Consider the following 14,724-nt stretch of genomic DNA (forward strand, 5'->3'; position numbering starts at 1 on the left):
AGTTCATTACTTTCATTAAAAAATGGCAAAAAGTGTATATTTATAATAGTGGATTATTCTCTATAAACCCTTCTGAAGCCTCACATTTACAGGTTTGTCTTTCTTCCCTTAAACGCATCATCAGCTAAAATTAAACTGTCACAGGTTCATAAATAATCTTCATCACTTTAAATTCAATTATCTCATCAAAACCTGTCAGAGTGTATGTGAGAGGCGTCTTCACATCGTCTCTTTAATCAAGTGAACATCATGTCTCCTCAAGCAGCTACTAATGGTTGGAGCCATTTATCTTGCATATTTCTACATAGGTTTCACCTTCAATCAAAAGTATAAGGATTAAATATAAATTATATTATATATATTTCTATATACTGTATTACATTTATCTACATACTTTGATTCTTGTGTTGGAAAATATAATTACTTCTCAGCTCCGTTGTTAATTGGTCAGGAATGATGTCGTCTTTCTTTGCATAAAAAACACGTTCTGTTCATCCTTTGAATAAAATGAAGATGTGAGGATCGAACATTTACAGCTTCAGTATGTTTGGCTGCTTGTTGCTCAGGTGGAAGAACTCACTTGTGCATGTGAGTGATACTGATAATCATTTATTTGCTTTTTACTCTTTTGTTCTCAGTTTGATCGTCTCTTTAATTTGTACTCATCTAAATAATCTCGAGCCTCATCACGACCTGTAATCTTTGTTTCTGCATTTCTAAATAAAAATAATATGTGAAAATGTTGAATTCTTCTATGTTTTGGTGCTTTGTTGCTTCATTAAAGTGCTGCTTGTTTTAACATCTTCAGAGCTGAGGAACATGATTAATGTGTAATAAAATCAATAAAGCACACGTGTGTCAGAATTAAAGTATTTGATTAAAAATTATTTCTTAATCTAACAAAGTAAATGAAGCTCGATGTGCTCGATGTTGTTTGGTTAAAGGACGAGAGATGCTCGATGAAGACGATTTGAGAGAGCAGAATACTTTAACCTTCATCTCTCAGTCTGGACCGGGACACCTGGGGGGTTTCTCTCTTCATCACTTTCAGTTCTCACTTCTTCCTCCTGTAGAAAGGGTTTATACTCTGTTCATTTAATCCACTCATTCACTCCTCAGTGACTCCGTGTCCCCATGCCACCTTAGCTTGCTCGTCCTTAGTAGCTGCGATTATTGGCTGGGAGATCTTGCGTGGCATTGGTCGGGGTGCGGGGGCCTGTGCAGGGGCAGCCTGGGTGTTCAGGTCCTCTTCAGGGATGCAGCCCTCTCTGAGGTAAGGTTTGGGGGGCAGGGCTGGAGGCTCATGGAGGTGGTAAAGAGGCGGGTGGTGGGGGAGGTAGTGTGGGTGGAAGTGGTGGTGATAGTAGATGTGTTGGGGGAGCGTCATGCCGTCCTGCTGCTGCAGGTGTGCTGGTGCTCCAGCGGAGGCCGACACCAGAGCCTGGGGCTGGATTTGCCCCGCCGCCTGGGCCGGGGCGACGCCTCCCGGAGCGGAGTGGCTGCGGCAGGGTGGGGGTTTGACTCCATCCAGGACTTCGGGCTCGGAGACGCTGTACCTGACGGGCTGGTAAGGTGAGTCGAGGTCTTCCTGGTCAGTAGTCCAGGCCTGGCTGCTGGGGACGGACTCCAGGGTGTCGGTGCGGCTGGTGGGGGGGTCGGAGGAGGAGGCGGGGCCGCCGAAGTTACTCTCACTGAGGGAGGAGACTCCAGAGCTGGCGCTGCCTGACAAGGTGGAGTTACTGCCATCCAGGATGGACTGTGGACTGGTGGGCGAGGCAGGTATAGGGTGCAGGGGGGACTGTAAGGGGGGGGGGGGATATAAAGACAGAGAGAGAGAGAGAAGGGGGGGTTAGAGAGACTTTTATCTAAAGTATATCTGCTTTAAAACAGCTGCTGTGAGCAAGTTAACTCCATCCAGTATTCAGGTAACCTGCATCTTATTAGTTTAGAAATATAAAAAGTTTAAAACTTACTCAACAGCTGATGATGTAAACATTTAATAAACATAAAAACCACCTGAACACTGATGTCAGACCTACAGCACGGATCAATCAGACATGAGTCGTCTTCTCTTTGCTCTCATTTAAAGGTCAGAACTGTAACATTAACATCATGTTTATAATCATCTGTAAGAATAAACATATTTGAAGCTTTTTCTGAAGGAAAATGACAAGATGAATAAGAGGAATGTTTGTGTTGTTTATGAGTCGACTCGTCAACAGAAAGGTTTGAAAATAACAAACTGAAGAAAATTCAATAACGGACAGAAAAGAGGAAAACATAAAGAGAGGGAGGGATGTTTGCTGAATCTTTTGATTTACACACTCCTGCTCATGTTGCACTTACATACAACCATCCAAACGTCAGACAGAGTCGACAATTAAAAACTCAAATCAAAAAATTGAAAGTTTCAAGTCAAATGAATTTTGCTCATAAGTCTTTCTCTGGATGGCTTGTTTCATCTTGTTATAAATTCATGTGTCTTTGCTGGGGAGTGCAGACAGACAGACAATCATCCAGACCAACAGCAGGAGTGAGGAAGAGGAGGAGGAGGAACAGCAGGAGGAAGAGGAGGGTACCTTTCTTAAGGAGCGCGCAGGGAGGGCTGGAGGAAGGTCGCTGACCTGGTGGTGGAAAGCGTCAAAGTGCATCGACAGGTGTTGCCCTACAGGGGAAGACACAGCAGGACTGACTGAGAGAGATGCACACACACTTTCAGACCAGAGAAGAGGAGGAGGAGGAGGAGGAAAGGGAGAGAGAGGGAAGTGGAAGTGTGGAGAAGGAAGTAGTGAGGAGTAGGAAAGCAAAGAGGAAGAAGAGAGAGAGGATGGACAGAAGAAGAAGAAGAAGCGGGGAGGAGGTGGAGGAGTGTGTGGGGGGGAGTGTGGGGGGAGTTGGCCTCCAAAATCCTTTAAATGTGTGGATGTTTTTTTAATCAGAGATGTTTCTGCACTGGTTGGAAGCTGCTGAACTGATCAACTGGTTTAATTCTATAAATCACTTTCAGCGTATTTTAAAATGTAAAGGGTCAGTTCAACAACATCACACACTTTAAAACACTTTGTCTCTTATCCTATCTCTGGTATGAAGCCATGCAGAGACAGATATCCACCTCTGACTATTTGCACACAGACACAACTACACAGCACTCAGAGTAAATCTGAGTATTATTTATGGTCTCAGTTGATCCACAGACTACAGTGTGAGCACCTTTCAGTTCTACAATGACCAAAGTTGCTGGAATGAATCCTGATTATTATTATTATTATTATTATTATTAACACCAACATGAACATTTTGGAAATATACACAACAGACCATCACACACTACAGAAGTGTTGTATCTCTCTCTCCTCGTCAGCTCTGTGCACAAACTAACGTGACCATTTCAAGTTTTGCTTTTGATTTAAGTTCCATGTAATAATTACATAGGAGCTCTGCTGTGGGCTGAGCATCATTAAAGGGTAAAGAAATAATTAAATAAAACAGCTTTTCACAATATGGTACCGAACGAACAATGACCATATTTGGTGTCATGCATTTTTTATAGGCGGCTTTTCGTCCTAATACCTGAAAAACTAAATAAACACTAAACTAAAACAGCTTCATCACTAATTAAAACTAAACTGAAATTTAAAAAACAAACTTATGACAATGTCATAACTATAATAACCCTGGTTCTGTGAGGAGAGAGAACAATCTGCAGGTTTGACTCCACAGATCAGCTGTTTCCTGTCTCGTTTTCATTACCAGTGATGAAACAAGTCATTCCAGTTCATTGTTGGTTTGCACATAAGATTTGTCAATAATATGAAAAATATAGATAACTGCAAGCCTTCTCCTTTAACTTAATGTTGACACACTATGATATAATTTAATCTAAAACATCTTAAAACTAATAAGCATGTGTGGAGGTTTCATTGCTCGAGGCCATAAAAAAAAAAAGACATCGATTTACACACAAACCAATCACAACACAGAGATAGACAAACACATTCACAAAAATCTACACACACATACACACACACACAGAGTGGTAGTGTCATACCATGCGGCTGGTTGCGAGGGGGGACAGGAGGCGCCATGACGCTGCCGACGTGAGCGGAGAGGAAGGGGAGGGCGTCTCTGGTGCCACTGTCCAAACTCCAACTACTGGGGGTGGTGAGGACTGAAGGAGGAGAGGAGGAGATCAGTGTGTGTGTGTGTGTGTGTGTGTGTGTGTGTGTGTGTGTGTGTGTGTGTTTCCTACCTTTCTCTGCCACAGACAGGTTGGGGTCACTGCAGGGTTTACACGGACCGATCACCTGATGGAACAACGCTCGCTGCAAGTTTGCTGGCTGCAGAGAAAAGTCGAACGTTAACATTTAAACAACTAATTCTACTTCATGAGCTAAAGTATAATCACTGCATAAGAGTTTACTGTTCGGTGCATCTCATACAGTTCATCCTGAGTCCTGCTGGAAATATTTTTGGCCATCTAAAAGCCAGCTGATCATCTCAACATAAACTAATAGACACTACAACTAAAGTGTCTTTTTCTCCCACTACACTGATGGTTTCTAGTGAATTGAATGGAGCTGGACATAAAAGCCCAGTTTACACGTGACATCAACATGCATCTCACAAGTTACAGCACTAAATACAAGAGTACATGCCCTTCGAAACGCATTGTGATTGGTCTGGTTTACATCATCAATGCAGGACGTGGCGGTTGTTTTAGTAAATATAAACAGGCTGAATTAATGAAGAGGAGCACAGATGTACGTGGTTGGATAGTTAGAATAGCTCCTACATGTTTTTCAATTCTTGAAAAAAATGTTTTTAGCTCTTTAGCACTAAAAACAAATCTGGTGCTTGTCTGGCTGAAGTAATAAGTGTGAGCAGAAGTGATATCTGGGCACAAGTGGTCAGCTGGAGACACATAATAGAGACATACTGTAGTACAAAGCAGTCCTGAGGTGTGTAACCTACATACAGTGTCTGTTTTAAAGCTCAGATCATAATTTGTCATTGTGTAATAGTCACTACTCTGCTTCATAAAGACAAAGTCAGGTTGAAAACTTGAAACCATACCTGTCCATTCTCTGTGATGTTGGTGTACATGGCGCTGCTCGGTCTCTCTCTGTGTGGCGGCAGCAGCATCAGCATCTCTCTGTTGTGTCTGTATTTGTCTGGCAGAGAAGGAGAACCGACTGCAGGCAGGAGAAAATGTATATTGTTAAAAAACAGATAAATGTCTCATGTGACCTCCTGTAAACATATATGTCCATGTTTAAACAGTGCAGTTATACCTCTGATGGTGGAGGGGGCGGAGTTTATCATCTGAGAGGGCGCTGAGTGGGTGGAGCTCAGGCTGGAGGAGGAGGGGCTTGCCTGCAGCGAGACAGTTATGATAGAAAATAAATACAAACTATAGTGAGACAGTATTGTAGTAACATGAAAGCAATGAAGATCTGTGTTAAAATAAATGTTGGACTGAAAAAGAAAAGGAATAATTACACCTTAATTATTTCATAAACCTACTAATTAAAGCCGCCTTAAGTTGTGTTATTGATGTAACGTTATACTCGTGTGTCACTGGTGTTTTTAACCTACTGTGGGTCTATTTCACTCTTCCACATCATTTTCAGATGCAGTGGAAACACAAACACAAAAAAATGTTGCCTTATTTTTTTATCCTGTGTGTTAATAAACTTCTCCCATGCATTCTCCAATTTACCCTGTTGTACATTTTAGTTTATTTCATATTGTATAAATCAATATCTTCATCCAATCAAATGAATATCCATGCAATATGGATCAAATTTCACTATTGTTGCTTTTTATTGTGACTTGTCATGAAACCTCAGTTTAAATTAATATACAGGTCAATGATGATTTGGCAGCCCTGAGCAGCACTGACCTGCATGCGGTAGAAGTCCTCTGGGTGCTCCACCACCATGCCGTCGGCCAGGATGAGCAGACTGCCAACGTTACCCGTCTCACTGGAGTTGTGAGAGGAGAGAGAGGAGGAGGAGTTGCGCACTGGAGTCAAAACGGCTATGGGACTGGTAGGAGTGAAAGAAGGAGGGGACGGTGGGAAAGAAGAGGAGAGAGGGTAGAAGTAGAGGGAAGGAGTGGGAAGAGGAGGAAGGTGGGGAAGGAGGGAACAGGTTCAAGGTGGTGGAGGAGGTATGGGGAGAAGAGGAGGGGTAGAGGAGGCATGGGGAGGAGAGGAGGGGTAGAGGAGGCATGGGGAGGAGAGGAGGGGTAAAGGAGGCATGGGGAGGGGAGGAGAGGAGGGGTAGAGGAGGCGTGCAGAGTACAACAGAAAATAACAGGAAGGAGACCGAGCAGCAACCAAAACATGCATGAGGTGATTTAATGGGAACGAGAGTGAAGCAGGAGATCAAGACATGCAGGAAGTAAAGATGTAGATCAATAGAACAGAGAAAGAGAGAAAATGGCAGAAATTGAGTGTGATAAGAGTGGAAAGTACATAAATGCAATGAGGACATTAGCAGAGATCTTTAATGACAGATACAGCAGATGATAAGAGTGAACATCACTGTGAGCAGAGACGGAGGATGAGGAGGTGCAGTATGTGTGTGGACTATGAAGTGTGACAAAGATGTGTGTGTGTGTGTGTGTGTGTTGCTGACCTGTGCCGGTGCATGAGTTTGAAGCTCTCGGGGCTCATGGGGCTGTGAGAGGCGAGGATCCGTCCTGAACCAACTTTGTCTAAACCAGGCAAACCCTGCAACGCCACATAGAAACAGAGCTCTGAATGTTCTCACTGCCTTCAGATACATGCTGCTATCATATACGCATGTTTGAAAGAGGAAGAGACAAAAGTGTTGACTGGACACATTCACATTTAGCAGGGTTGGGTTAATCGCTTAAAGCTGCTGAGAGATAAACATTTAGTGTCTGAAAATTTAAATTAAGGTGAAATGTTCAAAGTTGATAAAGTTCAGATTTGCAGGCAGTGACACGAGCTGGAAGCATAATAACATCGTCTTTGAAGAAGTTACTAATGAGCTTTTTTTCACTGTGATGATCCTCACGCTTCCAGCATATTTACAGTAGAATGAATCCTCTTCTAGACTCAACATTGGTTTAGTTTTGGTTTGTCTTGCTGTATTTTGCTCATAAAGACTTTTCAAAATTATTTCGGTGTATATGTTTTGCACATTATTTTTTTCTGCAGGTTAAAAAACTCAAAAGTAGGATGGACAGAAAGTTGTTTTCCTGCACTCACGTGGCAGAGGCTGCTCCTCATCATCTGGAACTGATCTATCAGCTTCTTGTGCAGGGGACGCATTTCTGGGTGCACCAGCTTCTCGTGCACGGCCAGGCCGACTCCTAGGATGTGAACCTGGGAGAAACAAACAAAACATCACTGAGTATTTGTAGAGTGAGGAGAAGGAGGAAGTCCTAGTGGCAAAAATCCCTCATTGAGCAAAGCTTGATGAATTATTGTATCTGAAGAACTATTGGCTGGATTTCACTACTGATATTAGTCTGCATGTTGGTGACTGCTCTGACTTCTCCTGTAGAGCCACAAACAGGCAACAAAAATCTAAATCTAACAGCATGAAATTGGTGCAGAACATTCACGCTTAACTTAATGTGTTGCTATTAAAAACAAACAAACAAAAACCCACTAAACAGTAAAACACAAAGGATCACTGGATGTATATTGTTTATGTAAAGAATAAACTTCAATGTATGACATGAGAGGAATGTGTTTACAAAGAAAAGTCACTCAGCTACAGGACAAATAATGAAATCTCATATTCATAGTTTTAAAAGACGTTGAACATGAATGAAATGCTTTGAATGAAAGCACATTTACGGCCTTTATATACTGTCTCACCTGCTCCTGCATGAGATCTTTGAGCTGTGTGATCTTCTCAGTGTCTTCAGGATGGCTGGTGATGTACTCCTTGTCAAAGAAAGCCTAGAAACCAAGAAAAAAAAACCATCATTATGAGCTATTACTGCTAAATAATGTTATGTTATAACTACTTGAACAGTGATAACAGATGTGTGTAAGCCTTAATAATAACCTGAGGGTTTATTGAGCAGAACGTCTCTATTTTAACAGGTAAATTAACAGTGAAGAGAAACAGAAGCAGGAAGGAGATTTATCAGTAAATCACCTCTTTAACCAACAATGTTCAGGTGCATCAGTTACCTTCATACTCAAACTGATGTCATTAGATTAGAAAATCAGGACATGAAGTAAATGTTGAATTGAAAGCTAAATATTTTAAATCCATGTGTATAAACTGTGTTTTTATGTATCTATGATAGTGTTGGTAAGTTTGGTAATATGATTAAAAAAAGGAATGAGTCTCCTATGGTAAGTTATGGTATATAAAATAAATACAATAACTTCCACCTGGCAGTAAAACACTCCAACTAGCATATTAATATTCAAATCAAGAACAATACAATCCCAGTTTTGCATTTTCAGGGTTTTTTACGCCTTCAAATGAGGCTGATCCTCTTGGGGACTGACTAAATGATTTTTAAAGATCCCCTCCAGACATGTTTTAAGATGCATATAAAATACTTTAAATAATAATTCATGTCTGATAAAAAAAAAAGTTTAATTATCTTGTTAATTCCTTAAAATTGCATCTCCTCCTTCTCACTCATTACACATTCCAGACTCTATGAATATGTAACTACATTTCACATGATGTCTTCTATTTCATTATAAAGTCCATTCTCAGTGTTGGTGCACAGTAGGCTTCAAGTTTCCTCCTCACACCTGTGTAAACTGGATACTGGACAATGATTAGCAACAAACTAGTTCTGATGTAAAAAACCCTGCTCATAGACCCGCCTCTTAAAAACTGGACTTAAGATAAAGAAGTGTGAAAACAGCTTTCTAGTGTCGAACTGAACATTCATCATCACAGCTGTAGGAACAAGAAGAAAAGCGTATTTTTGAGTGGAAGGGGACTTGAAATGTTTTTGTGTGTGACCTCTTGGTATCTGGCGATGCCTCCGTTAACAGCAGCATCGATGACTCCGTTCAGCGTCATGCTGAGCAGGTTGATGTTGCCGTGCAGCTGCTTGTGTTGGTACTGGCTGATCAGAGTCCGCAGCTCTTGGTTCTTATTCTCCACCACAGCGATGGCGTTTTCTAACGGACTCACCTCGACCTGAGAGAGAGAAGAGGGAGTCAAAGTGAGAAGTGTAGAGAGATATAAGATTTCCTGATGATGAAGTGTCTGTATGATTCAAGGTTCAAGATTCAAAACAACTTTATTAATCGCTTGGAGGGCAATTCATTTGAGTGAGTGTCTTTAAGTGTCTTTAGTTTATCACTGATCATACTAAATTCTCAAATCTCTCTTCGGGATTTGCATGAGCCCATTTTTTCATGGTCGACTAATCGGTGGGTGTACCTGAAGACTGACCGAATATTCGTTGCATGCTGGCATACACAAGAGCTAAATAGATAATACGTCAAAAAATAACTTTCAATATTCATAACAAACAAGCTTTAACTGTACAAACGTGTATTAATTGAAATGATAATCAGCCTTCATTTCTTTACAGAAACACATTAATTAAAAGATAAATCTTACAGGTTTACAGACCCCTAAAAATATAACAGCGTATTTTTTTCTCCCCGTCATAAACAACTCTGAGCATTTCCTTTCCAATCATGTTAGCAATGAGAGACGTACCGTTAGTTTTCTCTCTAAGACGAGGAGCCGTTATAAACGTTGACGTACTAGTTTGGTGATTAGCGTCAGGTCCGTCTCCCTTAGTAACCGTCACAGCAGACAGCAGTTTTTTGTCCATGTGAAACCACGATAGCTCAACTCTGCTCCACATATTTCACTCCTGACAAAATTATCTTTTACTTTCTGGAAGTTTTTAAACCACGCTGGACTTTTGTATGTCTTCGTCTGCATCATGTTCACTCCAGTCAGCTAGCTAGCAGGCTAACTTACTACTTCTACACAAGGTGGAGGTGCTTTACAGAAGCTTAGAGCTCCTCCTAGTGGCGGAAAGCGAACATTGCTCCGCAGTAGCTGTTAATGAAGCCTTCATACTAAACTACACAGCTCAAGTCTTTATTAAAATATTTCAATAAAAAACAAAAACGACTACAATACAAAGGTCGACTTTAGACCAGTCGGGGAGTTCTGGTCCTCTGAAATGATGCCAACGCGGAAGTAACTTAAAACTGCATTCTATTAAAAGGCCACCAGGGGGCGACCGTTTTGGTGTCAAAAGGACTTCCGTCAATGGAAGAATTCACCAACTTCTCACTTGATTTCTAACCTCAGTAAACGTTTTCAAAATGTGTTTATGGTCTCAATCGCTAGTTTAAAGCATTCTTCAATGCAGTATGATGTTCATTTGGGACATTTTGGCCTCCCTGATTTTATATTTGACGATAAAGCAGGGTATGCAAGTGTTCAGGACAAAAACATATGAAGGCTTTCATTAATTATTAATGTAGGTTAGTAGAAACATGTAAATGATAAAGACCAGAAAAAAAGACTAATAATTATTTATATTTTCAACTAATCTGTTGATTATTTTCTTGATTAATTAAGTTGTTGATTATAGTTATATAAATATTCACATTAGAGAAGCTGGAACTGGAGAATCTGAACATTTTTTCTGTCAATCTATCAATTAATAAATCTTAATTCATATGATAGTTGGCAGCTAATCAATTTATTGGCTAATCTGTGCAGCTCTTAAGAAGATATGTTTTTCATTGACTCACCAGTTCTCTCTTCTCCACCTCAAACCAGCGAGAGATACCAGGCAGAGGGTGAGTGAGGATCAGAGTCGTCCTCTCGATCCAAAGACTCTGAAACACACAACGAACATCAGCATCACTGAGGTCTGTGTGTCATCATAATACACAGGTACAATTATCATTCAATTCAACCGTTTATTGTTGTTTTTAATTTTGCTCCTTTGGAGTCTAAACATCAAAATGAATTGGACTTAAATTATTATTTACATTTCTATCTAATGTTGATCATAGTTTAAGAATAGTCAAACCAGCAGAATCAGTAACAGGTATGAGGAAGAGGAGGCCGACAGACTTTCTATGTAAAAGGATTCGTGTTACCAGTGAGCTTGTTTACATGCTTGGTATAAGAGGGGAAGACGAGGTGACAATTGAAATTTAGGATTTCAGGAAAGGATCTAACATCTGTCTACACTTTAATGCATTGAGAAAGTGAGTAATGATCGAACACACCATCACTACAAACACTGAATGCAGACTTGAGATGTTTCCCTAACAACTGAGTTTAACTGTTATTATTTAGTGTTTTAACAATTTGCTGGAAATTATATTATTTTAGCTGGATTGTTTTTTTTATTTTATTTAACCACAAGATGGTGGTATAATCTGTTAAACAAAGGCAGGTAACAGTAAACAGATGACACAGATGATGTATTTTGTGTGTCTGATTACTGATTGTTAAATTTATCCCACAGGATGTGTGACGTTTGGTAATTCATTAAAGGTGGTTTCCAACCCGTTATTCCTGTTTGGCCCATGATGAATCATTGGGCTTTGATTCAGCAATATTAATTAAAAAGTACAGATAGCATAGATAGTATAAATATAACACATTTTAATAAAGGGTAAAACACAACAACAGGTCACAACAATAAAACCAGACAAACACACAATGGTCCTGGTCCTCCAAACAGTTGAAGAGACTTTTCCGCACTCACCTTGAACTCATTGTCTCGGTCTTTAGGTCCTTTGTGGAAAGGCCGGTCGTAACGGAAACGGCGGACGTTGTTGACACGGTAGAAGCTCTTGATGCGGTCGGGGACTCTGTCCATCTGGAGGACGGTGACGCTGTCTGGTACTGGCGTTACTGCGTAAATCTGGAGGTCTGAGCCGAGAAGGAGGTCAAAGAACTAACCGAATAAATGCAGTAAATAGACTCAGACTGGTGACTGAGACTGAAGTGGTATTTATATGACATAACACAGAATAATTAGATTATGAACATGTGATTAAAATGAATCACAAGTAACACACACACACACTTTTGCTAAAGGATACACTGTGCGTCACACTGCAGAATGGCTTCATCTGGCTGATTGGGGTGCTGCATCGCAATTGCCTGTGGGAATTCACCCAGCATCCTTTGCTGGAAGGCCTCGAGTCTTTCATAGTCGTGGCCGCGACAGACAAACTCTTTATTCTGGTGCAAACAAATGAGGGTGACGAGATCCAAGCTTTAACAGTCTGATTTATTTATAGGGAAATATTTGCAAATGTATTTCCTGAACACAATGATCAGCTTTACTCACATAAAAAGCAGATATACTATAAACAGATCCAACAGCTAAATGTGTGACTCACTCTGAGGAAGAAGGGGAACTTCCTGCCATAAAACCCGACCCTGAAAAACTCCGGCTCCAGACGCTGCTGCTCCATGATGTTGTCATAATACGCTGCTTCCATTTTCTACACACAGAAGCCACAGAAGAAGATGATGATGAGGAAGATAACGTCACATTCACTACCTCAGGGAGATAGTGACTAAGCTACTGTAAGTGATTTTGTGAAACCACAGTGAGAGTGTGTGTGACCGCAGCTCACCCGAATCCAGCTGAGACTCTGGTAGTCATATAGAGATTCATACTGAAAGGCCAGCTCCCTGCACAGAGGAATACCATACTCCCAACACTGGAGGACACACACACACACACTTTTTTAGTACGGTTTTTAAGCACAAATGGTGCTCACTGCCGACGGAAATTAGCTGGTAGCTGAGTCTGGTACAAAACAAAACAAATCTATTGGGACAGTGTGTATTAATGCATACTTGAACATTTGTAACAATCTTACCTTGCCTTTGTTAAAGTAGTGGATGAATCCTAACACTTGTGCTGAGCAGGTGTGTGTGTGTGTGTGATCCCTTACCTTGCCTTTGTTAAAGTAGTGGATGACTTTGCGGCAGAGCCCTTCCTTGCGATGCCACTCTGTCTGAGCGGGATAATGCAGGAACTCTTTTAGCGGCCGCTCATCCCAGTGCAGCAGCTCCCAGTATAACAGCAGAGTGAAGGCAGCCTCTGTGGATAAATAACCCAGGTATAGCAGTCACACCTCTGTCACACAGTGTATGTGTGTGTATGTGGTTGTGTGTGTGTTTGTGTGCTGTACCAGTGTAGTTCTCTGCCTGTAGATGCATATCACACAGCTTGTGGATGTAGCGGATGTACATCTCTTCCTTGTTGATCTCTGATTTGTAGAAGTTCTGAAAAGATACAAACAAACTTACAGCAGCAGCTTCTACATCTCCCTCTGTGGGTTTATACAGGATGCATTCAGGCACAGTATTGACAGTAGGTCACCTGTGTTCACTGTAGTTATGTTTGAATGGAAGGAAATAGACCTGAAGTGAAAAAATGCTGTTAAATGCCCTTTGTAGACAGATTTACTGATTATAATAGAAGCACATCTGTTTCTGCAGACGTACATGAGTCTTAAACACTTTAGATACAACATGTTTATACATACAAAACTGAATCTTCAGCACAGATGTCAGTTTTAATCCAAACCTACAACAGTATGTGTTCCACTGGGTGTGTACTGTACTAAATACTGACGGGTTTCTGCAGTCATGACAATGAACTAGAACTAAATCAGTGGTTTGCTGACTAATGAAGACATTAGTGTGACATGAATCTTACCAGGAGGTTTACAGTGCAGCCAATCTTCTTGTTCTCTGTCTCATCTCCCTTCATACAGTCCCTAAAGACAAGATGGACCAAGTTAACAAACAACTTCACAATAAACAGCTTAACCCTCTTTTTGTCTTCCTGTCGACCATACAACCTTTGTCCTGTATATAAAGCATAAAGTATAAGTTATCACCCAAGTCATTCCAACTTCTTACCATGTTTTACACATTCCTTTGGAAATTATGGTCAATAGGTCTCATTTAAATTAAACTATATCTCATTTTTAAATGAACGCCTGTTGTTTTAAGTCCACCCCTCTCCAAATGAGCCTCTGTTCCTCTGACTGTTATAACTCAGTGGATTTTATTACAGATGGTTGGACAGCTGAAACATGTTGCAGGAGTTATTCCAATACAGGACCGGACAATAGTTGCTGATTTCCTGGACAGGGATTAAGTCTATACAAAGACTAAACTTGTTTCTCCATGGTCTTTGGTCTAGGACTAGTCTTAATCCCTGTCTGAGAAACTGGATCTATACATTTAAGTGGCAAAAAAAGACAAGATGCTCAACAAACATCTATTTTGGACAAATAGCAATCTAAAAGCACATATACAGTACATGTTGAGTGCATGTAATTAAGAGCATCCTGTATGTTACCGGTAGTCCAGCAGTCGTTCCATCAGCCGTGTAACCGAGGTAACGAAGGAGATCCCCGTCTCTCTCCACGTCTCCTGTTCAATCTTCTCCAACAAGCTTTTAAAGAAAACAGACACACAAAAAATGAGTCACAATTGTCACAAAGATTTAACTGCTGGAGGTTCCATCATATTCATAATGTAATCTACATTTTCCTGAACAGTTATCTTAAATTTGTGAAGACCAGAGAGCCAGAAAATAGCCGGTTAGAGGAGAATGGGAGAGTACATTTGGGTTCAAATGGAAGCAAATGTGGTTTTCTTGGTTAAGTGTCTTGTAAAGTAAAATATAAATAATGTATTTAAATAAGATGAGTGATGGTCTGTTCATTCGAAAGAA

General features: G+C 40.7%; 1 protein-coding gene across 1 annotated transcript in view; it reads right to left on the reverse strand.

The window, feature by feature from the left end:
• Positions 1–1,108: 1,108 nt before the first annotated feature.
• Positions 1,109–14,724, reverse strand: part of LOC133976594 (dedicator of cytokinesis protein 3-like) — a 162,181-nt gene continuing 148,565 nt past the window's right edge. Inside the window, 20 exon segments of the mRNA XM_062414844.1 lie at positions 1,109–1,798; positions 2,580–2,665; positions 4,049–4,168; positions 4,250–4,337; positions 5,074–5,192; positions 5,292–5,373; positions 5,903–6,047; positions 6,642–6,756; positions 7,240–7,357; positions 7,859–7,942; positions 8,979–9,158; positions 10,748–10,834; positions 11,719–11,885; positions 12,059–12,200; positions 12,362–12,466; positions 12,602–12,688; positions 12,926–13,074; positions 13,166–13,259; positions 13,696–13,756; positions 14,347–14,442. Of these exon segments, the coding sequence (XP_062270828.1) occupies positions 1,109–1,798; positions 2,580–2,665; positions 4,049–4,168; positions 4,250–4,337; positions 5,074–5,192; positions 5,292–5,373; positions 5,903–6,047; positions 6,642–6,756; positions 7,240–7,357; positions 7,859–7,942; positions 8,979–9,158; positions 10,748–10,834; positions 11,719–11,885; positions 12,059–12,200; positions 12,362–12,466; positions 12,602–12,688; positions 12,926–13,074; positions 13,166–13,259; positions 13,696–13,756; positions 14,347–14,442 (2,815 nt within the window).

This window comes from Scomber scombrus, chromosome 3, assembly GCF_963691925.1.
Source record: "Scomber scombrus chromosome 3, fScoSco1.1, whole genome shotgun sequence".
Classification (NCBI taxonomy): Eukaryota; Metazoa; Chordata; class Actinopteri; order Scombriformes; family Scombridae; genus Scomber; species Scomber scombrus.